The 27,000-nt window shown below is 36.0% G+C and overlaps 4 protein-coding genes across 9 annotated transcripts in view; all 4 read left to right on the top strand.

The window, feature by feature from the left end:
* The window catches only part of pik3r2 (phosphoinositide-3-kinase, regulatory subunit 2 (beta)), a 34,478-nt gene extending 28,065 nt beyond the window's left edge, over positions 1–6,413 (top strand). For all 3 annotated transcript variants that reach the window (XM_055202204.2, XM_073875722.1, XM_073875721.1), the window contains exon 16: positions 1,468–6,413. In XM_055202204.2, the coding sequence (XP_055058179.1) occupies positions 1,468–1,657 (190 nt within the window). In that variant the 3' untranslated portion in view covers positions 1,658–6,413. The remainder of the gene's footprint in view (positions 1–1,467) is intronic.
* Positions 6,414–7,516: 1,103 nt separating this feature from the next.
* On the top strand, positions 7,517–9,466 carry ifi30a (IFI30 lysosomal thiol reductase a). The gene is made up of 7 exons (XM_055202197.2): positions 7,517–7,700; positions 8,103–8,288; positions 8,363–8,428; positions 8,547–8,636; positions 8,792–8,944; positions 9,026–9,094; positions 9,195–9,466. Exons 1-7 carry the CDS (start codon positions 7,572–7,574, stop codon positions 9,258–9,260), a joined length of 759 nt encoding a protein of 252 aa, XP_055058172.1. The 5' UTR covers positions 7,517–7,571; the 3' UTR covers positions 9,261–9,466.
* A 300-nt stretch (positions 9,467–9,766) lies between these two features.
* Positions 9,767–12,222, top strand: mpv17l2 (MPV17 mitochondrial inner membrane protein like 2). The gene is made up of 5 exons (XM_055202200.2): positions 9,767–10,311; positions 10,519–10,680; positions 11,129–11,205; positions 11,300–11,426; positions 11,593–12,222. Exons 1-5 carry the CDS (start codon positions 10,122–10,124, stop codon positions 11,625–11,627), a joined length of 591 nt encoding a protein of 196 aa, XP_055058175.1. The 5' UTR covers positions 9,767–10,121; the 3' UTR covers positions 11,628–12,222.
* A 143-nt stretch (positions 12,223–12,365) lies between these two features.
* Positions 12,366–27,000, top strand: part of pde4ca (phosphodiesterase 4C, cAMP-specific a) — a 53,252-nt gene continuing 38,617 nt past the window's right edge. Inside the window, exons 1-3 of one of the 4 annotated variants that reach the window (XM_055202190.2) lie at positions 12,366–12,559; positions 12,678–12,783; positions 13,188–13,384. In XM_055202190.2, coding sequence (XP_055058165.2) covers positions 12,742–12,783; positions 13,188–13,384 — 239 coding nt within the window. In that variant the 5' untranslated portion in view covers positions 12,366–12,559; positions 12,678–12,741. Of the gene's footprint in view, positions 12,560–12,677; positions 12,784–13,187; positions 13,385–16,348; positions 16,890–23,797; positions 24,225–27,000 lie in introns of those variants that run through there. The other 3 variants (XM_073875710.1, XM_073875698.1, XM_055202192.2) reach the window with 3 other exon arrangements.

Genomic DNA, 27,000 nt, shown 5'->3' with positions numbered 1-27,000 from the left:
TTTGTACAACGTAATTAGCTTGCTAGACCGCTAAAGCAGATGAGATATCGCAATGACAAATTTTTGACCATGCATTAGTGCTAGGTACCAATCGGGGTCCTAGGGGAGACCGATTTGCCAGGGGGGACCGGATTGCTCATGAAACCGGCTGTGTGGCGCCCCAGTGCAACCTCACATAATTGGTAATGCCGTGGAAAGGTCACGTGTTATATGAAACGCACATTTGCGGACCATTTTAAACAATAAACTGACACAAAGACATTAATTAGTATCATTCAACATACAACAATGTCGGAACGGTCCTCTTTCTCCACACTTGTAAACATTGGGGCGTGGTTTCGATATGTCATTCGTGACCTCTTGACGTGATGACATAATTACGTGAGGTCGCGCTGGCGCGTCACACGACTGGAGAAAGACGAGAAGTTGTGGTTTAAAAGTGCATATTTTTTATTTTTCTTGCCAAAAATGACAATTCTTTCGCTAGATAAGACCCTTATGCCTCGTTTGAGATCGTTTAGAGTCCTTTGAAACTGCAATTTTAATCTTCATTAAAACTTTTAAGTATTGGGGTCCATTAACTCTTTCCCCGCCATTGACGAGATATCTCGTCAATTAAGAGAAAACGCTTCCCCGCCAATGACGAGATTTTCCGTCTTTCCGCAATACCGCTATTATCCACCAGGTGGCGCCCTTCCGCAACTTTTTAAACCCGGAAGTATTGCCCTATGGCAAGCTGCTGCATGTCCGTGTCTGTTTAAAAGATCGCTCTGAATGGGATCGCTATGAAAAGTCCGTCACAAACATGGAATTATCTCTGCTTTTTGCTCAAAATGTGGTGTTTTTGCAGAAACCTACCCATATTCAAAAGCTGATTACAAAAGAACTACTCAAGGTAGGATGAAACGTTTTTTTTTTGTTTGAAAGCAGAGGGTCTGTTATTTCATTTGGTATATTGTATGTTTATATATCTGAAAAAGAACATTTTCTGGAAGGCATTAAACTTTGGTGAAAATCATGAAAAACGCTGGCGCTGGCTGGCAACTTTTTTAAAAAATGCTGGCGGTGAAAGAGTTAAAGTCCATTAAAATGAGAAAAATCCTGGAATGTTTTCCTCAAAAAACATAATTTCTTCTCGACTGAACAAAGAAAGACATTAACATTTTGGATGACATGGTGGTGAGTAAATTATCTGGATTTTTTTAAGAAAATTGACTTATCCTTTAAACACTTTCAATAGAAAAAATAAACATACAAATAATAATGTGATGCAACTTTATCATTTTGTCCTTGCCAAAAGTCATCATAACCTACTTGTAATGTTTCTATTCCCCACCAGTGGGGCGCGCCCCACACTTTGAGAAACGCTGCTATAAAGCAACAACACAGTCTATACATCAAATGCTTTGGATAAAGTGTCTGCAAAATGCACTAATGTAAAATCTGTCTTGTCTTAATTTTCAATAGCGTGGACGGAGAGATCAGGCATTGCGTCATTCACAAGACAGTCACGGGTTTTGGATTTGCTGAGCCTTACAACCTTTACGGTTCCTTGAAAGACTTGGTCCTGCACTACAAACACACCTCCCTGGTCCAGCACAACGACTCACTGAATGTAACCCTGGCCTACCCGGTCCTCGCGCAGCAGCCTAGATGAGCACCGGGACGCGCATTTAAAGCATGATTAAGCACAATATACGGAGCAAACTATACTAACACCAACCTTTTATGTTTATCCTAGAAAACAGATAAGCACAGTATAATATTATAAGTAAATATCTGGCTCTTTTGTAAGCCTGTAGTGTTTGTATCAATCAGTAGCAGCTGCAGTCGTGTTCATGATAAGATCACTTCAGTACTCTTTTAGTCTAAAACAAAGAAAGGGTCGTTTCGAAAAGTTGCATATACTGTATTGGTCTGCATGGGTCAAGCTTACAGATCCTGACAGTTAGAGAGAAAAGTGTGAAATGATTCCTTATAAGCTTGAACTAGTGCTTGGTTTCGGCTGTTTCTCACCTATTTTAGACGAAGATGAGTAATTCCTAAATCAAGTGGAATTAAGTGAAAGTCACAGCTTTTGGAAATCTTTTAGCCATTATGTTACTGCTGTGGGTTATCATCCTATGTGTATTACGTTTGGTAGTTTGCTTCTGCCAGCCGTATAAATAGATTTCTCTTTATGCGAAGATGTGAAACAAACAAGTGAATCTTTTTTTTATGTCTAAAGTGGTGGAGGGACACTTCAGTCCTCTTAGCTTCCAATCTGCCTCTATCCTAAAAGCTAGTTGTCATGGTTTAAGTAAATAGCCATCAACAACTTTATACATTTTTCTGTTCTACCACAAAGCTAGAGTCGGAGATCCTAATGGTTTCTGTGGTCTAGCAGATGTTGGTGCTTCCTGGTGCTTTATTTTTGACTCTTGTAATGTGAGAATGAGCTGTAGGGAAGAGTTATGATCCAGGACAGAGACCGTGTGGTGTAGACAAAGGTGATTCCAAAGCAACGACACGCACAGCGAAATTAGTCTCGCTCTGAAGATATTGTAGGGCGATGGCAGTTATTCAATGGGGCGAACGGATAAAATGAAAAACCTTTCAGAATTTTGAGGACATCTTTGTTAGAGACTGCAGTGCAATTCCACAAAAATGTTTTTTTTTAAATGAGCCCTTGTTTTGTAACACTACTCCCCCTAGTGTTTCATACTATAGTAAGTGCTGGCTTGTTTAAAGCCAAGTGATACACTGGTATGTCAACATCATACAAGTTGGCTGGATGAAACTGCGATTTTTAGATAGTGAATTTGACATTTGCATACTAAGAATTGGTGATTAAATGTGACATCTGTGGAATTTGCACAGCCAAGAGTTGCCAGAAAACTGCAGGGTGGGAAAGTGTGTGAACGCTGAGGGTTTTTTTTACTCACTAGGGAGTCATATTGATTTTGTTTTGTATATCGGAAAGAGTTTTCTTGTGGTTGGGGCGGTACATAATTCTTCCATAGATTCTAGTATTCTGGTATAATCTTGAAGGGTTGTGATTTTAAGCAAATGTTTCAATTATTATTACCCTACAAACCAAGTTTTGTTGAAATATGCTTTAAAGTCCCTGTAAAGTCAGATATTAAATGTGCTCTGAGCTTGCACACCACAGAAAATTTTTATTAACCACCCAACCAAATTTGAATAAAAAACACAAAGAAAAGAAAATAAGTTCAAAAATCTTGATAAAATGGGAAGGATTCTCTGCTTTCAAATGGGGGGCGTGTCCGCTGTCAGCGCTGAAACCACGTCCACTCGGGGGGGAAGCTACCATCTCCCTTAACTTTCAAATCCCACTACAATCTTAATGGATGCTCTTGATTGTGTTAGGCGCAGGGCCATGCGCGGTGGCTCAAGTGCGTCATCAAGCCACCGTTTTAGGCTTACCTAAAAATTCTGAGCTCAGAAATGGTGTAAAACTGTTTAACTTACTACATACAGGGTTCCCACAGGTCCTTGAAAGTTTGCGAATCAGGGAGAAAAATTTCAAGGTCCTGGGAAGTTTTTGAAATATACATACATGCATAGATACAGGTCATTAAAAGAGCTTGATTCTATTTTATACAAGAAGTTTTCTGGAAAAAAATCCATATTCCCTGTGTAGTGTAGGATAATATCCTAAAAATTCTAGACTTTTTAAGCACACGTGCTAAACTGTTCGCTTTAAATGCTTATATCTTCTGTATGCAAATGTTGATTCATACCAAAATGCTTTTTTGCATAGTTGTGTTTCACACTTGAAAACGTCTCGGGTTACGTATGTGACTGTTGTTCCCTGAAGGGAACGAGACGCTGCAACTCTCTTGCCATACGTCCTGCGTCCCTGTAACGCCGTCTTTGGCAATATTTGAGATAGCGATATACTTCCTGGCTCCCGCCTCACCCTGTCTTTGTCGTTAAGCCTCAACATTGCTTGAATTTGATATACACATTCATACGCACTTACCCCTTGAGGCGCCCCCAAAGTGTCACCGCAGTGACGCAGCGCGAGTTCCCTCGAAAGAGAACTGTAACAATGTATCTTAAAAGGTAACACGATGTAACCTTGCTCTTATTTGAAATGTGTCTCCACATTTAGTCCTTGAATTTGAGGGTATTGGACCTGGAAAGTCCTTGAAAGGTCCTTAAATTTGAAGTTAACTAAGGTGTGGGAACCCTGTAGATAGTTTACAGTCTTTGTGGCATGTTTCAGCAGTACATTTCTAACATTATAATGTGTTTAGAAACAATTTTCAAGATTGACTTTAAAGGGACTTTAAATTTAGCATTCTTTAAAAATTCTGACTACCTGCAAATTTTCTTTTATAAAAAACTATTATTTTAATGCCTGTTCTAGAAAACGTTTTAAAGGCATTGTTATTGACAGTACAGAGAGGAACATTGTGAAATATTATTTGTGATATTCATCATTAGCTTTAAGCTCTATAATGAGGTTTGGTCTTAAACAACCAATATGCACTTTCAAGTATGTCAGTTCTTTAAATGAAAGCATTTGATACTTTTTTAACCACAGGAATAGTTTTATCCATTTTATGTCATTTTAAAGAGGTTAAATACCGTAGGCTGGCTAGCTGACAAAGACTGATGCAGTGTAATATTTCATAAATTGAAATGTAAAACTTGTTAGATCTTGACATCCTCCACATAAGGATTTTTCTTTATAAATCTGCCCCATGAAAAAGTGGGATTAATCTTTTACTCGCTTTGTGTGTCTTTCGGTATACGCTCCTGGTATTGTCCTATCAATGAAATCAGAAGTTGTTTTGACAAGATTATGTTGGAGTGGAGCGAGAAACAGCGACGCTCGGCATGACAGAGACACTGGGTATGATCGAATGTTCGGATTGACTTTGTTCTGAAATGTTGTGTCATTAAGAGCACAGAAATTGAGCCGGAGTGCTGGAAGTTAAGAGTTTGTGTGTGAGATAAAGTCCTCTAAATGCACTATATGAGCACACCTTAAGGTGAGGTGATATGATGCTTTGTTGGTGACGATTAATGAAGCTTGACAGCCTTTACGAGCAATTATATTAGGTACTTTTTTTTAGTTACAGGCCTAAAATGAAACTGTGGTAGTGTCATAAAGTGTTATGATAATGCCGTAGTGGGTCTGCTTTAATTTTTTTCTTTACCTTTTTTTAGAGAGAGGCTATAATTATGTGTCAATGTTTTGTTTCTCATTGTAAGTAATGACCTTATGAATTCAAAGATAAGCTAGCTTGAATATCTTTCATTCAGTACATTTACAAATGTTTACAGTATCTAATTAACCAAATAGAAGATGTATTTTCGGACATACTCCGTCGGGTCCTTTGGGGAATCTGTACAGACAGAGTTTCTTGTCTTTTTTTTGTGCCTTTGTTGTTTTAAACTTGAAGATTTTGTTTTTCCTTCCTTGTTTACTTCAAACAGTGCTCCCTCACTTTGCCATGACAGATTTTTTTAATAAACAAGGAAGTTAGGAACACAATCTGTTACATCGTCTTTAAAAATGCAAATGTTACCCATAGCAGATTTTCCAGTTTCTATATTTATTTTTTTAACTTGTATTTTTCAGAGTAGATTTTTTGATGGGTTACAAGTTATGAAAAGTTACAAAAGAACAGAAGGTAAAGTAGTGAATATTAAAGGCTGGTTTATGTGTAACTTCCCTTTGTTAAAACAAGTACTTATATAGTGTAAATTTGGCAGCTTCTTTTTTCCTCTGCATGCCTTCCTTCCTTAAAACCTTGGATGGAAAACCCCTAAAAAGCATATAGCAAAATGTAAGAGTAATTTTACTATGGCCATCATTTACTATTGTGGTTATAAAATAAACAATTTATGTGTCATTCACTTAAATAGAATGTTAAATAATAAACTTGTTTATAAATACATAAAAGTTCAACGATACACGGTTCGGGATTTTGCATGCAATTGTTTTAATTCATTTGCATAGTTACAACGATAGCTCTTTATGCCTCTAAGAATTGTTTTAAATTTTCAAACTAATTCAATATAATTAGTTTTATATTCCATTATTGCCCTTTCATATTTTCATCTGGTCAAACAAAATGATACCTAGTCCTGTTTCTCTCAAGTGCGTCTGAAGCTATAATGCACAGCAGAGTGCCATTAGAGTCAGAAGAGAAGGGAGCACTGTTTGTAACCCTATACAATTCTACTGGATGTGTGTGCACAATCTTTATGTACATATACTTCAGCTTCTTTATTTCTTTTCAATCTGTTTTTGGATGCAGATTTTTTTTTAGTGTACAGTTTGCGTCAGTGTTGTTTGTCTCTCAAACAGGTACACAAGCATTATGGAGATTTGGCTCTTTAATAGCTAGATGAAATTATTTTTAAGACAATAAAAACATATTGAGTTTATTGCACCATTCTTGTCTGATGTCATCTGTTTTACTTTATGACCCTTCTATCTAAACACTGCTATTAAGGTTGACGATGTCATAAGACCTGAGCTACCTTAATCATGCTTTGTCATGTGTTCTTTACATGACCCACAGCTGGGATGGCCAAAAACATTTATTTATTTGGCTTTTATTTAAATTCAAGCTATACATTTTGTCAATATGCATGATCCATACAATTGAACCCATGAGTTATGCTACAGGAACACTTGGACTACCTGTATAAATGTAAGAACAATAATGGCTATTTTAGTTAAAATACAATTGACCAGCAGATGAATCTGAATGGTGTAAAGCACTGGTTAAATATTAAATATACTGAAGACCTGATACACTTGTGTTGCGTAATGTTTAGCTTCACTGATTCAGAGTCAGATGTCTTCTCACAAAGTTATCATGTGATATCCAATCTAGTGGGTATATCTTATCTGAATGGTATTTAAATTAAATCTAAAAATTGTTGCATGAGTAAAGCCAACTAAATCCTTTATTTGCCCAAAAATGAAAAATCTGTCATCATTTTCTCACTTTCGTATTGTTTTAAACCTGTATCATTTGTTCTGATAAACATGAAGATATTTTGAGGAATGTTTGAAAACAGTTCATTCATGAGCCCCATTCACTTACATAGTATTATTTTTCCTACTGTGGAAGTGAATGGGGCTCATGATCGGTTTGGGTAAACACATTCCTCAAAATATTTTTCTTCATGTTTATAAGAACAAAGAAATTTATACAGGTTTTTAACAACATGAGAGTAAGAAACTTATGACAGAATTTTCATTTTTGGGTGAACTATCCCTTTAAGGCATATTAATGCTCGTTTTTCTGTTTTTCACGTAAATCATTCAATGTTAAATATTTACTGGAAATGAGGAGTAAAGTTTATAGTTATGTTTTCCTGTAATCTATCATGTGATTATACAGTAATTCAACAAATATGTTGACTGCAAGTGAGCTGCTGCTCGTGTTTCTGTTGGGTTTCTAAGTCTTGCCGGATTTTAGTGACGTCACACAACAACCACCAATCAAAATATCGCACCTTCAATATCCGTATAAAACATTTAAAATGCAGGAAACACACTTTCGGTGAGCTAGTAAGGCAGCAGTAGATCAGCAATCATGTTTGCTTTGAAAGTGTTTGTGTCGCTTTTAGCTGTCTTGAGCCAAAGCCACGCGAGGTTTTTGTTTTCCTGCAAATATCCGCCGTCACAATGGTGCGACTCTAAAGAGATTGCAGCTGAATGCGGGGTAAGTATTTTTTTGTTTTTTTTTACATCAAACGTTTTGTAGCCACCGAATCTATTGTTATTTTATGATAAATTAAAAGCTTTAAAAAAAATTTGTCCGAGTAAGAAAATGCGCATTTGAAGGTTTATTTAATACATAAGGTTTACTGACGATAAGCGCATACATCCCGGGGACGCATAGATATTATTGTAGGGTGAATTCAGGTCAGTTTATTTAGTCGCCTCGATGTCTACTTGAAATCACTGCAAGTGGCCATATGCATACATAGCCTATAAATAAGCGTTGTTGAAGTCCCACTGCCTGGGGAAATCCCTACATTTTGCGGAAATAAAACCTGGCATTTTGGCATCAGAAATACAGAAGTCTGGTTTAGTGTGAAATGAGTATTTTCTTTCATTTCAGGTACTGGAACAATGCATGAATGCATTTAACGTGACAAAGCCCAATGAAGGCGCGGTGAATGTTAGCCTTTACTACGAGTCCCTGTGTCCTGGATGCAGACAGTTTCTAGTAGGACAACTCGTCCCAACTTGGATTATGTTGCAAGACATCATGAATTTTGAGCTTGTTCCTTTTGGAAATGCACAGGTAAAAAAATAATGTTTGCTTCAAGTTAAATCAATCTGTTTTTATCTGTTGCTCATCATGTGTTTTTGCCATAGGAAACGCCAGAGCATAAATTTGTTTGTCAACATGGAGATGATGAATGTTTGGGTAACATGATTGAAGTGAGGTTTTGCCTTTTCATTGCTTTTATAAAAATGTTAAAGCATAAGTTGAAGACTGAATTAATAGCGAAAATAAGCTAATGGGTAATATTATTTTGCTTGTTATCATTCCTGTCAGGCTTGCTTGTTAAATGAACTTGGGATGACAGCTATCCCGGCTATTTTCTGTATGGAGTCAGCACCAGATGTTCTGAAAGCTGCCCAGCTTGTAAGTGGTCATCGCTGTTTTTTCCTCATTCATTACTTTGGTATGCTTATTTTGTGCTTCTCTTTTTTTGTAAGCTATTTGTGGCTTTTCAAAAGCAGCTTGATTTAAGTAAATGTATACTGTAGTGAAATGCATACCTGTACCCTTTTTCTCAGTGTGTTGGAGTCTATATGTCTGGTGAAATATGGGACTCAGTTATGAAATGTGTGAAGGGAGATCAGGGCTACAAGATAATGCATGAAAATGCTGTAAAAACAGGTGCTCTGAAACCCCCTCATGAGTATGTGCCTTGGATAACCATTAATGGAGTAAGGAAGTCTTTATTCTTTTCACAAAAATGTATTTTCGTGTGCTGTTTTTTATTACATGGCTGAATATTGTTTTTGCAGGAGCACACAGATGACCTCCAGGATAAAGCAATGAACTCTCTCTTCAGTCTTGTGTGCAGCTTGTACAAGGTTTGTAACCTGCTTCATGTGTCACAGCCTATTATCATTCCAATGTTTCATTCTTGCGTCAATAAAGTGTATGTAACATGTTAATTGTGTTTATATTTAGGGTGAAAAACCAGCTGCTTGTGGTCTTGGAAGTGGAAAGAAATCCAGCAGTTACTGCATGAACTAAGTCAGTCGATGAATCTGACAAAAGCACTACTTGTGTCAAGAATTGATGCATAAAACACATTGTGAAAACAATATGTAATGTACTGTTTTTATGTTATTAGTTTTTAGCATATGTACATGGTTCTGCTGAAAACAATTGACTTGACCACAATTTTATACAAATGCATTTTAAATCTTTTGTATTAATAAATGCTTTATTAAAAAATGTATTGTGTTACTGATCTTTTAAAATGATATTGTTCAATGTGGACTTTATTCAAGTAAAATGTCCTCAGCCATTTTTTTTTTTTTTGCTTGTCTTCATTTTTGCTTATCATTAACCCCAGTCTTTCCACATTCGGTTGGTCAACAAAGTGATAAAAAGCCACTGTTAAACCAAACCCAAAGGGTGAAAATGCTGACTGGACCTATGCTATTGAAATAAAGGAAAAATGCACTTCTATTGATAGGGGTCAAGCCGTTCTGCGCATGTTGACGCAATCTTGATGCTTGTGAGCGCAACTCCATTACCCACGTGACTCTTCACCGTCTCATTGGAAGCTATGATTGGGAGACAGTTCTGGGGGTTGCTGTTAGTTATTTCTTAAAATGACATCTAAAGACGCCAATTCACCGCAGCAGAACAACTTGTGAGAATAAATGGCCGTTTAATCTTAATTTCAGTAAATTTGTGGAGAACGCAAAAACTCAACGTATGTTTTGTCTATGCAAGATGTTTTTGTTTCCATTTTAAGTTAGAAAAATGTTACTGTGTATACTGTATCATTTAACCTGAAGGAACAGACGTAGCGAATGGAGCCGACATGCGTTGAATGATCGTTTGCACTTTATTTAATACTGCTTGAGTTAAATCGGACAAAACATGATATCGCGACATAGTAAGGATTTTCTCATACGGATCGCGGGTTACTGGAAGCCGCTTTTCAGAGGCAGATTTCTGATAGTTACCAACACGGTGAGTTGTGGAGGAATGCTAGCAACGGGTGATTTCATCCAGCAAACCAGAGAAACACGGAGGACGCCCGGCCGAACACGTGATTGGTTCCGTACAGGTAACAATCGAACTAAGCTCACACATTTGGCTTATTGTGATTTTGTTTTTAAATGTATGTATTAAGCTACATATATGTGTGTGTGAAGTGTACGCACTAATACAGAATTAATAAAAGTTTGTTTTTAACTGTGACGTGTGAACGTTATGTCACGCAAGTATCGCGAGACTCATCAAATGAAATCTTATCGTGTTGCGCCCTCTACAGGTTGCATGTTTGCTGTCGGATGCTCCATGGGTCCATTTATGCACTATTGGTACATGTGGCTTGATAAATACTTTGTCGGCAATGGCATTAATAATGTATGCAAGAAAGTGCTTACTGATCAGCTGGTCGCGTCTCCAGCACTGGGAGCCTGGTATTTTCTTGGTAAGATGATGTTGCTGATTTCCATTTCTAAGAATATGTAAACACATCTTTTTTATTTATATAAATAAGTTAAACAAGCAGAAAGATTATTTTAAGGGATAGTTCACCAAAAAATGAAAATTCTTTCAAAATTTCCCCACTTTCATGCTGTTACAAACCTGTATAATTTCTTTGTTCTGATGAACACAAAGGAAGATATTTTGAGGAATGTCCATAATTAAACCGTTCGTGAGCCCCATTCACTTCCATAGTGTTATTTTTCCTACCATGGAAGTGAATGGGGATCATGATCAGTTTGGTTACAAACAAAGAAATTTATACAGGTGAGAGTGAGTAAATGATGACTGAATTTTCATTTTTTGGGTGAACTATCCCTTTAATACTGTGAAATTATACTAGACTATCTAATTCTTTGAGTAATTTAATTTTTATTTTCTGTTAAATGAAGGTATGGGTGTAATGGAGGGCCACACGTTGTCGGAGGCGCAGGCAGAATTCAGAAACAAATTTTGGGAGTTTTACAAGGTATGTTGCACATGACATGTTTAACCAGGAGTTAAAATGCAAAACGTAATTCTGAGTGATTTTAATACAGCTTTGCATAACTTTATTTATTTAGGCAGATTGGTGTGTTTGGCCAGCGGCTCAGATGGTGAATTTCTACTTCTTGCCACCCAAGTATCGTGTCCTTTACGTGAATATAATCACTCTAGGATGGGACACTTACCTCTCCTACCTCAAACACAGTAAGAAATGTTTAATAATAATAATAATAATAAAAAACATAATTAACTTTTAACATTAGGTACTGCTAGATCAATAAACAAAACCAGGGTTGTGTTTATTTAGGCATGGCTTACTCGTTGGATGTAAAAGTAAAAACAGATAAATAATAACATCTGGGTTTTACAGGGGACCAAGTAGGAGTCACAACAAACGCTGACTGAAGTCTGAAGAAATGACGGACCATTTAAAGTGCATCACTGATCACAAAATTAAATGACATCTTATTATGCAAGATTATAAATGGACAATTTTTTTGTAATTTTTTAAAAATTTGAAATCTAAGGTATATGGCACTTTTGCCAAAGGCATTTTTGTTTTTTTATGATGTTTAAAATAATTTTAAAGAGTGTTTTTAATCTGTGTATTGTTTACATGAATGAACACATCTAATTATATTTTACAACTGTACATTATACAGTTTTCACCATTATCTTTTACTGTAATAATGTATACTTTGATTTTGGTCAAGCATAATTACAATAGTGTGCAAATACTGCATTAGTTATAATGTTGCTGGCTATTTGAATTGCCAATTACCATCTCAGAGTTGTTATTCATGAATTGCCTTTATATGTAAAGGTTTTCATTAAACAATTTAGTGTTTAATGATAAAAAAAAATATCTGATCTCTACATTGACATTGTGACATAAATGTCTGACTATTTTGTGGATTTGATGGAAAATACATTTATTTTGGTGTTTGATGAATCTAACAATAAACTGAAGTCAATATTTATTTAGAATACGAGAATAAAAGCCTATTTGCATTGTTATGCATTGAAGCTTGAGGTTTGAGGATTAATCTAAATACACAGGAGCAGACTTGCTCCTATATCAAGGTATCCATCTTTCAGTGTTCTGTTAACAGCACAGACCTGCTGAGTGAGAGTGACATGACACTGTTTGTCTATATAGGGGCTTTAACCCTGTGATAAAACACAGGTGTTCTAACAGGATATTCTCACACATGGTTTAACACCGAAAGCAACCTTTTCCAAAAATGTCTAGACTATGGAGACTCTTAAACTGTGCTGAATATTTTTAAATGGCATACATTTCAAAAGAAAACACTATACATCTTATCAGATTTGGGGTAAGTGGTATTTGTTGCACATATGGAGGATTATTAAGTTGATTTTTCTTAGTTCAGTGGCTGATGCGTCATAACCGCTTATAGTATCTGACTGCATTGCACTTAATGTCCTTTACAGGTACCTTAAAGTTTCTTCATTTTGTATTTTTGAGTTTGTACTTTTCTGCCCCCGTTTCAACAATATGAGGAGAAGTTCGTCTTTAAAGTCTTTTTGGAAGTCAGAGGTGGGTCGTATCAGTTCATCAGTACCTGTTTACAATTTGTTGTCCTCTCTGAACATCTGTGTAAAATCGCCATGACTGCAGATTATCACCACTTGATAAACAGGACAAACTATTCATTTTTAAATAAAACAGAACTTTAGAAGATAATAAACCTATCTTTTTTATTTTAATGTTGGGGGTTTCCAGACTAAAATGCATGTTTACGCTGCTTAGTGTAAAAACATCTTATATCAGTGCCATCGTTTGGTCTTAAGATGAACACCATGGTATTTGTTTTTTGTAACGTATGTCTGTAAAAACTATGCCTAAAACGAAGGCCTAACTTAGTCCTAGATTAACCTAAACCCTGTCCGGGAAACCGCCCCATTGTGTCTTAAAGTGGGTACCTGCTCTGTTTATTTTAGAGAGAATGGGACTCCGTAAATCAGGGAAATCATGGGTCCAAACACTATAAAGTGAGGAGGATGTCTTCAGGTGTCCTTCAGCTTCCTCGGTTGTCCTGTCGTCGTTACTCAGCTCAAGGAGTTTCTGATAACAACACGCGCAGCCTCGAGGTCACCAAAGGCCTCGGGGCGGTCTCACACACTTTGCCAAGTTCCTGGTAAGCCATTTGTTTAAAAAAAAAATTTGTTTTACCTAATACTTCATAAAAGAGTACGAATACACGTTCAATATGCGACTGAGCGGTCTGTGTGGTTGTGTAGTTTACGTCAAACATTAGCTTTTCGGAATTCTGGTTAGGTCAGGTTAGCTTTTTTCAGTTGAGGAATGAAGAACATCTTGTTTTATATTCACAATCTTATAATCAAAGTACACGTAAAGGTGGCATTTAAACAGATTTTAGTTGATAACGTATCACGTGGCCATATTTGTCGTGCCTGCTGTTTTCAAAATACTGACATAAACGTCAGCTAACCAAAACAGTTTGTATTTGTATTTTGTGCTTGTTGTGTTTTGTGTGTAAGGTATAATCATAGACTGTATGTATAACGTAAGGTACGCTTTTTGCTTTAAATTAAGCAAATTACATTTTATCATCTTCATTGGCGAAATATGGCAGTAAAGCCTTTCCATTAATGTTTTAACACAGTTATCACAAGACAAACATACAACAACAACAACACATCAGTAACAGTTTTGTATCTATGCAATAAAATAAGTGAGGGATCAGCTTGCCCGGTGAGTAGGTCACAGTTGTGTTTTAATGTATGTAGTTGCTGTTGACAAATCCAGCATTTAGATTCAGAATGAAAACTTTTTTTAAGTTAACGTTTACAGACAGCAGAGGGAGCCAAATTACGTTCTAAAATAACCAAGACAATAGTGTGTTAAAGGGATAGTTCACCCAAAATATAAATTATGTAATTATTTACTAATTCTTATGTTGTAACAAACCTGTATACATTTCCTTGTTCTGATGAACACAAAGGGAGATATTTTGAGAACTGTCAAACCAATCAGAAGCACCATTCACTTCTATAGTAGGTTAAAAGAATACTATGGAGGGCTCTACAGTGCTAGTATTTCACTCGCATTTGCGCATAAAATAGTTATGTGCGAACTTGTAAAATAATTTAGGAGCAAAGTGCGCGAGGGACGGGCTGTTTTCAATACACTCAACAGCAGCGTGATGAAGCGAAACATACCATTGATTTCACATATGAAAGCAAGGAAGAGGACGGGTCGCGATGTGAACGTAACATGATGACGTAACTTTATTCAAATGAGAGCGACGATTCGCAACCAATGAGGCAATCACTGAAATAGTGTGGTAATGTGCAGGAACTGCTGGATTTTAAGTGAGAGAGTTAAGTGACAGTGCTAAAAATGTTATAGCCAGATATGATGACGCTACTGCAACACGCATCAAGACAGATGAGCTATCTATTCATCAAGCCAATGCGCAAACTATTGCATATGAAAGTGCTTTGACGGATCGCAGTTGATCCGTGATCTGTACGAATCACGACCCACGGTTCGGCTTGCATGTGATTCGCGGATTAAAACGCAAATTTAAAAAGGGAACGTTTATCATTTGCAAGTGTTTCAAAGGCTTGCAAATGTTAACATTCAAGTGATTTTAAACAATTTAACCACAAAAAGGTGCTAAAGTTAGCAGCTTTCTGTACGCACAGACACACGTGCTGCTGAAGGTGTCCGGTTCAGTGATCATCCCTATGCCCTTCAAAGATCAGAACTCTTGATGTGTAAACTATAGCGAGAGTTGCGCTATTGTGTCTCGTGTAGTCGATTAAAATACATTTGGTGAATAGAGCACTGAAAAGCAACGTAACGTTTTTGTATGAAGCGACTGTAGCTGCGGCGTTTGGAATTCGCCCTCCATCTGTGTGTGCGTGCGGGTTAAGGGCACTCAATAGTGCATGCACAGAGAGACACGTTTCAAAGAGCAAGCGAACATCAAATCTTTCTGTAAGAGAAATTTCTCAGAAAAAAAGCAGTTTTGTTAATTTCTAATAAAAACATTTGTTTATGTCTTAAGTGTATGTATAGATTAGAGTCAAAAACCAGTCCGTGCTCATCTTAAAGAGACAGTAACCTCAATTAACCTACTTAAGTCTGTATCATTAATGTTAATCAAACAACTAAAGAGAAAATCACTTCTGTAGCTCAAAAATAATAATTATATTTAATTTATACAATGACGAGTGTTTTTATTATTTTGATTCGATTTAGGTAACTAATGCTAATTTTACACCTGATGCTTCGAAAAAAGTTCACAAAAAGATCATACAACTATTCCATATGAATTGAGCAGTTTAATCAACTTTTTTCACTGTGCTCCTATATTTCTTTGTGTGCTCCTAAATTTTTTCATTTAGGAGCACATGTACTCCTTGGGAAAAAGATTAGCATAGAGCCCTGCTATGGAAGTGAATGATGCTTCTGTTTGGTTACAAACATTTCTTAAAATATCTTTCTTTTTGTTCATCCAAAATTTATACAGGTTTAACAACATAGGAGGATTTCATTTTTGGGTGAACTTTACGTTTAACAAGAAACCAGTTAAACCAGAAACAGAGTCAGTAACATGTGTCAATAATTTGCAGTTTACAAAACTGCTTTTTAAGTTATGAAGTACAATTTTTAACCAAAGGTTATTGTTTTTCTTGCAGATAGATAAGTCTCGCTACGAATAGTAGTAACACTTGTTTTTAATAACACCCAGGAATAAAACTTGATCTGTTTCTTTTACATTTACTGTATGTAACTCATCAAGTGGTCGAAAGATCATAGCAACCCCCCCTACCACCACCACTACGATAGTCAAAGCCCATGGGGCCTGTGATACAGGGTCATCGTGACACTAGCCATGCTCTCTGTTTGACTTTATCTGACTTGTCTTTTTATAGTCAGGGCTTTCATGTGACTTCTCCTGGTAAACCTAGAGCATGTGAAAGGCATTTGCGTTTCTCTGAGGAAATCTCATTTTAAACGCATCGGACTAGTATGTGAGCCGTGGTTGGTTTTTTAACATATCAGGGGACCAGTGCAGGAAGTCATTATAGAAGAGTAAACACTGGACTGTCCTATGCTAAATGTGGAGGCGGGGCCACTTATTCAGCTCTATTACAGAGTTGGCTCATTGTAAATCAAACTTCCATATTTAGTCTGTTAGAGGGAAGGCTTTCAAGTTATGTAAACAAAGCAAGTTCACGAGGCGAGATGTTCCACTGCTGTGATGGCTGGCTCCGGTATTGCGTCTGTGATCTCTGAGGCAAGACTGGATTTCTCATATCTGGTGAAGGGTAAAAGATGTAGACCCACAGCTCTGTGGTTAGTGTGTTGATGCAGCAGCGAAACTAACCGACCCATGCCGCAACTACCCACTTTAGACAGTTGTGAAGACGCAGGAAGTCTGCTGTCATGAGTGACATGCTCTCAGAAAGTTCAGAAGAAGAGAGACCTCAGAGGCCTTCTTATCTTAAGCTGAAACCTAAGGAAAACTCTCCCGGCGGGTCGCCAAAAATGTCTCCGCGGGACTCTCCTCGAAGTTCACCTCGCAATTCCCCTCTGCTCTTCCGGAGGCTGATGATGAACCGCAGCATCGCTTTGCAAAGGCGCTTCACTTTGGCTCACACTCCCAGGTAGGATCTGAATTACTGGAACTTGTGTTTGTCTTAATGTGGTTCAGGGCGAGTTTTAAGTGTTAAACTGGCACTGAATTCACATCTGTTGTGATCTTACCGGAAGGCTTTGTTTCAAAAAGAGACTTCACGGGAGTCTTGTGGCACAGGGATCTGTGTAACAGGATATCACAAGGCAAATTTTGTGGCTGCTTTTGTATCAATGGTAACACTTCTAGCTACAAGGTGGTTTGTCTGCTGTGCAGAGTCATTAAAAGATCTCTTTGTGTTTGAGGATATCTTAACCTGAGGTGTTTATATTATTAGCTGTTTATACTTAACGCAACCTGAGCATTCACTGCGAGTTGTTGCCGTAAGTGTAAGAATCTGTATCGATCTGCTCTGGGGGTAGCTCAAGGGAGTCGTGTTGATTTAGTCATATTGGTAGTATATTTAAATAGCTTAGACTAAAACCAGTTCGCTTGCATATTACAGTTGTACTGTCAAACATTTGGCTTGTATTCTTTTGCTAATGTCTTCACACTTTAAAAGACTTGTATGCATCTGTATAGTAGTACTTGTTTGTAGTTGTATGTAAATTGTACTGTCCATTTTCATTGTACAAATATGTATTTTAATAAGACCTGTGTCAAGTACTTAATAGATTATTTACTATAGCTTACTGCTACATCACACTATGGCTGTTCAGACTTCAGTTCTTACAGCGTAGAAAATGTTTCAACAAACGATGAATATCAGTAAAGACACATAGTACGCTTTTTTCTCTGTGGTTTAAGATTGCACTTTTGAAGCAAAAGCTTGCATGACACATTACGTACACATAACATAATTTATTACATTGTAACAGTGGCTTTTATATATAGCATGTGTTTATACTTATAGTCCAAAAATGATTATAAATCCTTAAAGCTTTCATTTCAAAGACATGGCTAAATTATGTCTACAATGCTTATGCTTTGGAGATAGAGCCTCTGTTTCTGTGTCTGTTGAATTTCTATTAAGATTTAAGGAAGTCACAGCCTGACACACAAAACTGTAAACATCCCCAACCATACACACACACACACACACACACGTACACACACACACACACACACACACACACACACAAGTTAGTAGATAAACGTCAGACCTCAAAGGATGTGTTATATGACATAGACATTGCTTGACTCATTTATTGACTGATTTGAAATTGGGCGAGGTGTTACCAGTGACCTCAGAAGATGTTTATCATAAAATTATTCGGCAAAATCTCAAGTGTTTCAGATGAAACGTTTACATATGGGTCACAATGTTCACGTCAGCTAATTTGTGTGATGTAAATGGAAAGAGTCAGTCTGTTCTGTTTCAGGAACATACACGACCGGTTTTGAAACACTTGACTGACATGTTAACTATGATCTTAAAAGTCTTTGGTTAAATGCTTGAAATTGCTTTCGTAGACAAAAATATGCATGTGCCAAACAGATTAATATCTGTTCTTAGAAAACTAAAATTGTATTTAAAAATACTTTTTTAGAATATTGAAGCAGCTCAGATTAAATGAGAACTACTTTGATATTCTTAAAAATGTATCCTAAGGTGAAACTAAATAAAATTACACAAGTATGGGTGTGCAATTTCTAGGCAAAGGGTGACTGCATTTCAGATGATAAATAGGGTTTTATAATAGAGTTTTGATTTATTTTGGATAATTTTAGTCACCAACATAAATCCCACAGTTATATTTGTGTTATGCCACAGTTTGTATGAGTTTATTATTATTCTTTAATGGGAAAATATATAAATAAAGAACGAGTGACTGTTGTAAAACTTTTGACCGGTAGTGTATATCTAATGGAAATTTAAGCAGAGCCTCTCTCCTGGTTCTGTGTATAATTGAACTACAACCAGGTCAGATCTGACTTTTAATACTGCACAGATTTTTCTCATAAAATGTGTCAAGGGTTTTAAAGAAGTAAGAAATCCACTGTTGGAGAAATATGGCAGGATGGTGTGGGATAAGGAAAGATTAAACAAGTCATTTGTCTGTCAAAATACTGTTCACAGAACTAAATCAGAGCAAGAAACTTTTTTTAAACTTTTAATGTCAGAAACTGAAGTGTATACGAGATAATAATAGCAGAATTGTTTGGCCTGAGAAGTCTTTCTGAAAAATATCGTTTTAAATTTAGCTTGGATCTTTTTTCAAATTCAGTAACAATTTAAGCAGCTCATTCTGACCAATAGAATGCTTTTTTGCATAGTTGTGTTTGACACATGAAAATGTCTCTGGTTACGTATGTAACTCTTGTTCCCTGAGAAGGGAACGAGACGCTGCGTCTCCGTTGCCATACTTCCTCATCCCTGTAATGCCGTCTTTGGATATATTTAAGATAGCGATATACTTCCTACACTGTAAGCCCATACAGGTTGATTGAACCTAAAAAATTTATGGAAACTCGTTGCCCTAAAAAAGTTGATTTTGCCTGGTTGAAATGACAATTAATTTTAAGTTTAATGTACTTAATGTTTTAATTTCTTCCAATGCACTCTTAACCCAGATTAGATGACATTACTAGAAATGTGTGAGGAAACCTGTTGCATATAACTTTAGTTTTTATCACTTTATATTACTTTTGATGTTATAAATGGTATTATAACAAAAATTAATGACTGACTTTAAGTCAATCATTGAATAAACGTGATTCTCCACAGAAACACACAAAAAAATGTTTTTTTGACATACATTGTAAGTACAGTGGAGAGAAATACAATGAAATGTTTTGAACAGGGTTCATGTGTGGAAACACTGATCACCTGAACGGTGACTTCACAAAAGTATAATTTACAAGAAAACAACATCAATAATATAAGAGCTTGAACCTATATGACATTTTATTAACAAATATTTGAATAGAGAAAGTTCTTATCAGTTTTTAATTTGTGAAAAAGCAAAAAATAATCTAAATATTCAGGCGCAAAGGATTATGGGTATTCCTCACAACATGAACTAATAATTTTAAGTTCATTTTACTTGAATGTTTTAGTTTAATAGATTTTGTAAGGTTAACAGTTAAATCAACTAAACTTTTTAAGCTTTGGCTTCAAAACTGAAAATATTAATGATTTTTCCTTGATTGTTTGAGTAAAGACAATTTCTGGGTTAACAGTGTAGCTCCCTCGTCACCCTGTCTTTATCGTTAAGCCTCACCATTGGTTGAATTTGATATACACATTCAGACGCACTTACCACTGGAGGCGTCCCCAAAGTGTCACCACAGTGACGCAGCACGAGTTCCCTTGAAAGGGAAATGTAACAATGTATCTTAAAAGGTAACACGATGTAACCTTGCTCTCACTTGAAATGTGTCCCCACATTTAGTCCTTGAATTTGAGGGAATTAGACCTGGAAAGTCCTTGAAAGGTCCTTGAATTTGAAGTTAACTAATGTGTGGGAACCCTGACCTTTGTACCTAAAGGATGGAGCATATTAGTACCTAAAAGATACATATTGTTACCTCAAAGGTACATATCTGTACCTAAATCATATATAGTAGGAACTTGTGCCAGTTACAGTTTTTGTACCTTTTTTTCTGAAAGTACAATAACAGAATAAGAAATTTGTTTAGTAATCTGTTTCTCTTGCTGCACTTAAAAAGTTGTTTAACTGCATGTTAATGAAGTTGCACAATGTGTTTTTTTAGAGAGGAAATATAACTTCCTCTGAATTTGTGTCATGTATTTAATTCAGTTGTTTAGGAAATAAACATTGTTTAGATAACATATTACTTCTTATTTAGGTAACGCTATACAATAAGGTTGTATTTATTAACATTAGTAAATGCATTAGCTAGCATGAACTAACAATAAGCAGTGTCGTTTTTCAGCTGTCTTTATTAACGTTAGTTAATGCCAATACAATCGTTTATGTTAGTTCATTCATTTCATTCATTCAGTTAGTTAGTTCATTCAGTTAATTCAATCACAACTTGTATTAGTTAATGCTGAAATAAACATGAACTAAGATTAATAAATGTTGAAGTAGTGTTCATTGTTAGTTATTGTTTGTTTGTTTTTGTTTTTTATTGTCCAGCTACGACTGGAACTTGGTCTTTGGCCTCACCATACAATCAACATAATTCACACACACATAAAACAATAATATAATGAAGTACAATATTCAATTCACAAATTGTTCAGAAGACGTATTGTATTTAGTACAAAAGTTTTGATAATGCATTAACTAATGTTAAGAAATTATAAAGTGTGTTACCCATATTTATGCATTTGGTAACACTTTACAATAAGGTTGTATTTCTTAATATTAGCTAACATGAAGTAACAATATGCAATATAGTTTTTCATCATTTATTAATCTTTGTTAAAGTTTGTTTATGCCAATACAGTTATTTATGTTAGTTCATATGCATGCACTTACTAATGTTAACAGAAACAGCTGCTATAGAAGTATTGTTCATTGTTTGTTTATGTTAACTAATGCACTATTAATAACAAAATACAAACTTACTGTAAAATGTTTCCATGTATTTATTTGGCCAATGTGTTAAAACGGAAAGGTTGTGCTAAAAATCCCTTTAAAAATGCTTAAAGTACAATTTATTTGCTAATGTAGTATATTTGTATAGTTCATGGCTCCTCTTCTTGAGCTTTTTGTTGTCGTGTGCTAATCTATCTCTAAAGACTGTTTAGTCAACATTAACAATCTGAGTTGCTGTGTTTGCCTCAACCCTCATCTCTTCATCCATGCCTTATCCATAAACAAAACTCTCTTCTTACCTCCTGGAGTAGTTTATTTAATCATAGGAGGAAAACTCTCATTCATCAGAAAATGTATTAATAGAAACTTGCTTAACGTCCTTTTGGGGTTCTGGGACTGCGTTACAGATTCATCCTATCTCGGATTCCTATCTTATCTGTTTAGTAGCAGCGGTGATTTAAATCTGGATCCCATTAAGAACATTGCACTTTTCAAATCGACTTAAGATGTTTCTGTAATATGGCCTCTGATTTTGTGTCCACCAGAGGGTAGAGCCGAGTAGATATAGACCTTTTGCGAGTCGACGTCACAGTTACATCACGCGCGCATGTGGTGGCAGAAAAACAGTGGAAATGAATGAGACACGAGTGAAACGAACAATATAACTCACTAGAAAATGTTTTGTTGTGCTGTTGAGTGTCAGAATAGGAATGCCAAAATATATGACCTTCATTTTTATAGTATACCGTCTTCGAAGACACGATTTGAAGATAAACGTAGGTGTTTGTGGTTGCAATAAAAGCCCTCAACCGGACAGACTGGAGTGATGAAATCATCTGAAAATCTTTTAATAATTTGAAAATAAAATAATTAGAGGAGATATCCGGTGTTCTGTCGAAGTCTGATCCCTCTATGTGTTTCTTATAGCGTTTTCATCACGTTACGTTTATAAGATTAATGATTTGAATAAGTTCATGATATCAATAATATTTCTTGTTTTTTCGTTTTCTATTACTTCTTTTTACCATATATCTTAGCCTATGTCTTCTTCCTGTTTGTTCTAAATTATGATGTTTACTAATAAATATATAAACATAGCACACACACACACGATGTAAAGTGTTAATAATATATAAACAGGCCTATACATAATAGTTTTAGATCAAACACGTAGGCTAAAAATATAAGGAATAAATTGAAAACAGGAAATGATGAAATATTTAATAAATGATATTATACAGAATACATGATAGTATTGCTCTTATAAGTACTTCAGTGATTCATACTGTAAAAATAATTGATTTACCAATAAAGAACAATACATATACATTACATACATGCACACATATCGGTAGCCAAGCCATTTAAACTTTTAATTTATTTAAAAAATAAACGTAACTTGGTGAAAACGTTATAAGAAACATTACACTTAAGAGAAATATAGGGGAAACAGACTTCTACAGAACACCGAATCCTTAAAAATCACAGTTTAATGCTAAAACACTTCACACAGCTATTGAGAAGCATTCACTTTCTGCCACCAGTTGGGCTCCGCCCACAAAAAACGTCATCTCTGTTTGCAAACACGCAAAAGGTCTATTAGTAGTAAATTGATATCTAGTTTGTTTGGAACTTGGCAGGTAAAACATTTGGATGCTATTTTTTTCTTGTATTATCTCATGACACTATTACAGAGCATCTAATTACATTTCACCATTAACAAAGATTTGTCAAAAAAGACCTTAATTTAATGAAATCTCACAAAAGTTCAGTATAAATATTTGTGTAGGACTCACACACAGCTCAGCCACATGCAATCAATTGGATTTAGCAACATATACAATCTCATTATTTAGTTGTAGGCAGCAAGTTTCATAAACAATAGGCCAGTAATACGTACAAGCTGGGCATAAGCTATTTGAATTGCCAAGTAAAGCAGCAAGTGGCAAATCTAAGCGTCATGGCACCACACCTATAGCAAACTGAAATACTGTATACTGTACACATGCAACAGTCCTGTAGACTCTCTCTCTCTCTCACACTCTCTCTCTCTCTCTCTCTCTCTCTCTCTCTCTATCAAAGACTGGTTGTTTCAGGCTAGAGTTTAGTCTCAGGACTTTTGGAACCAGGCATCTGGATGTGACAGCACATGTGGTGGAGCACCTGATAGGATTATGAGCCTTGGAGCATTTTTTCCTACACATTTTCTTTTCTTTTTTTTTTTAAATCAATCAGCTAATAAAATATTTTAGGAAACTTTTACTGTTTAGGAGCGCCATATTTTTTTAGGGTTATCTATTCATATTTATATTTGAATATTGAATTTATAAGAATTAATAATATCCTAGAACGTTGTAGGATATTTTAAGGCTGAATAAGGAGCGTTGCGATTTCCTGACGACATGCAACTTGGATTTTCTACGTTGACTCTATATCCTGTGGATCATATAGGTTTAAATAAGTGTTGTTATCATTACGGAGACAGAAACGGCAGTGATACAACTGTTCATAAAGTCTGAACTGGCATCTGGATTACATTCAAGCAATCAAGAGAAACACTTTGTATCCCTCTGCTGGGATGTTCTTCATTTAAGTGACTGTAGGATTTTGACACCAAATATGCTTCTTAGCAGCTGGACACACTGGACAAATGCATAATGTCGATCTGGGATTAACCAAAAAGAAATCTGCATGTAGTTGTGTTCCATAGTTGTTTAAAGCCAGAAGACCTTGTTAGGTTTTAGCAGTACCATTTGATAGTAAATGTAATCACCTGTTGCAATGAGCAAAGATCTTCGTTTCCCCAGGAAGACGATGCAGGTCAGCTACTCGACACGACGGCACTCGTGCATTGGGTACGTATAAGCAAGCCTCATGTGCAGTTAAAGAAGTTATCATATAAACAGCAACATCATTGGTGGTGTGTGCAGCTTGAGGTGCTAATTTGTTGTGTTAAGGACACTTTTAAAGCTCAAATGTAACACTTTTGAAATGCTTACGGTAGTATCTTGTTTGTTTTTTCCCTTGTTGAAGAACACTGGTACGTTTTGTACACTCTGTGTAAGAGAAAGGCTTGTCCACATGATGCAAACCAGTGCTCCCATTGCCATTATTTTCTGACATGAGCTATGACGCAATGATAAGTGCATCTTTTAGCGGAGAGAGATTGTTTAGCATTAAACTTTTCCCTTTACTCTATGTGGGGGTTCTGAACTCACAAAATAATGGTATCATCACTAAGTATTCGTGGTTGGCAGAGCTGACTGTTGTTTGGTGTAATGTGTAGCTGCTGTATCTAAGGTCTGGACAGCCTAAGGCCGCTAGAGATAGAGAATCGATGGCTTGGCCAGTATCTGTTGATGTTTGCCTGTGGGGGTGTTCAGGAACAGCCATGACAAAAGTCACGATAGACAGACACATCACTACTTGACTCTATACAATTTAAGTATTTAACTTACATTTAGGCACCTTACAGTGGATTTGTGCATTTGTGCATGTGTTCCCTGGAAATCGAACCTATGACCTTGGGATTGTAAACGCTCTATTTTCCATGCTCTTTGGTGTTTATTACATATTAAGGCTAATCTACAAATAATAAGACTGTAGTACTCTTAGTTCAGTTAATTTCACAGATTTTTTGTATGTAGTGTGCACATTTCATCATTGTAAAGATACCAAGGGTTAATGATAACCATGATGAAATGATTTTATTGCCATCTTATTTGTATTTTTGTTCCTGTAGAGCGCAGAGAAATCTAGATGAATATAAATGTATTATATGTATTGTAAGCCATTTGAGAAACCACTTTTCAATCTATGGCTCTTTATGGGACCTGTCACAGCATATCACAGCGTTTCACTGTTTATAAGAGAAGCTTTTGACTCTCAGAGACGCTCTTATTCTCCATGGGACTCGCGGGACAAAGCTGTGACTTGTTTCCTAGATGTGTCTCACTACAATGGTCATATAAAGCAGAGCAAACATTTACATTCTCATCTTTCAGATTGGTCTGTACCAGATGAATAGCTGAGATGGTGCCATATCTAGACTACTGTATGTCTATATTGCAATTTGTTTTGAATGGCATACTTATTGACACTCTCGCATCAGGAAGATCTGTTCTGTAATAAAATTGTTAATTAATGCACAATAGCTTAGTGTTGTGGATGTGCTGAATGCCGCTCTCATTGTTAAACTAGAATTGAATCTACTATATTTTGCATTGAGTGCTTATCTTCTGTGTCTTCTATTGAATATTTGAAATCACAGCTTCTTCATTGTTCTGCTTCATCACATTGCACATTGGGGTTGAGTCAATTGAGGTGAACCAATCACAGGGCAACAGTGTCACTATCCATAGGACCCAAAAATAAAAGCTCAGGGCTCAGGATAGTCGATAAAGGCTGATTCTGTGACTGGAGTCACTGTGTGCGTGCGTCAGTGTGCTCTGTATTTTCCCCTCTCATTGATCTCTGATGACGGGAACTTTGCTGACCCGTCTGCTCTCGGTCCATTATAAATCCGCAAACTAATAGAAGCTGTCAGAGGAGGTTTTTATCTAGCATTTCTTTTTTAGGTGATTTGGATCTTAGTAGGCTGGTGACACCTGCTGGTAAAATATCGCTATTGAGAAATACATTTATAATGCACATTCCTGAACTTGAACTATAGAAAATCTTGTATCATATCCTGTTATTTGTTTTTAGGAAAAATGTCACTTATGTTTCAGGCGAGATTCATATTTTAGATAAAATGGAGCTGAGCATGTGTGGTTTTAAGTGCGGTTGTTGTACATGTTCCTCCAGCAGAGGATGCAATAGTCTAATGTTAAATACAATACGTCTTTGGATGAAAGATTTTGATGCTGGTAAAAGAAAGTCCATGCATATGTCTGCAAAATACATACATATTTTTGCATAATGCAATACAGGGTATTATGCATAAAAGTTTCAAATAACCAAAAATCACATTGTAGTTTAACATTGTGACAAGCTTGTGATGTCATCTTAAAGGAAAACACCTACATTTTTCAATATTTTACTATGTTCTTACCTCAACTTATACGAATTAATATTTTTTCAATGCGTGCACTTTTAATCTTTGTACAGCGCCTCGTGAATGTGTTAGCATTTAGCCTAGCCCCATTCATTCCTATGGTTCCAAACATGGATTTGAATTTAGAAGCCACCAAACACTTCCATGTTTTCCCTTTTAACATGAGTAGTTACACGAGTAAGTACGGTGCCACAAAATAAAACTTTTGTTTGGAGCCATAGGAATGAATGGGGCTAGGCTAAATGCTAACACATTCAAGAAGCGCTGTACAAAGATTAAAAGTGCACGCATTGAAAAAAAGATAGGTATGTATTAATTCATCTAAGTGGAGGTAAGAACATAGTAAAATATTGAAAAAAAGTGGTGTTTTCCTTTAATGACATCATCTCCCTCATAATCTTAGCCCAATTAAATTCTCTACTGATAAACTAGCGAAAGCTTATTCTGACTCCTTATAATATGTAAATAACTGATAATTGTAATTCATTGCTTATCTCTACAAGTCATGGCATGGCCATGATTTGTGCTCTGAACTGCATCATCATTATAAATAAACTGGAATCATGCACTGCATA

This window comes from Misgurnus anguillicaudatus, chromosome 2 (genome assembly GCF_027580225.2).
Source record: "Misgurnus anguillicaudatus chromosome 2, ASM2758022v2, whole genome shotgun sequence".
NCBI lineage: Eukaryota > Metazoa > Chordata > Actinopteri > Cypriniformes > Cobitidae > Misgurnus > Misgurnus anguillicaudatus.
This window is presented reverse-complemented; position numbering and strand designations above follow the sequence as displayed.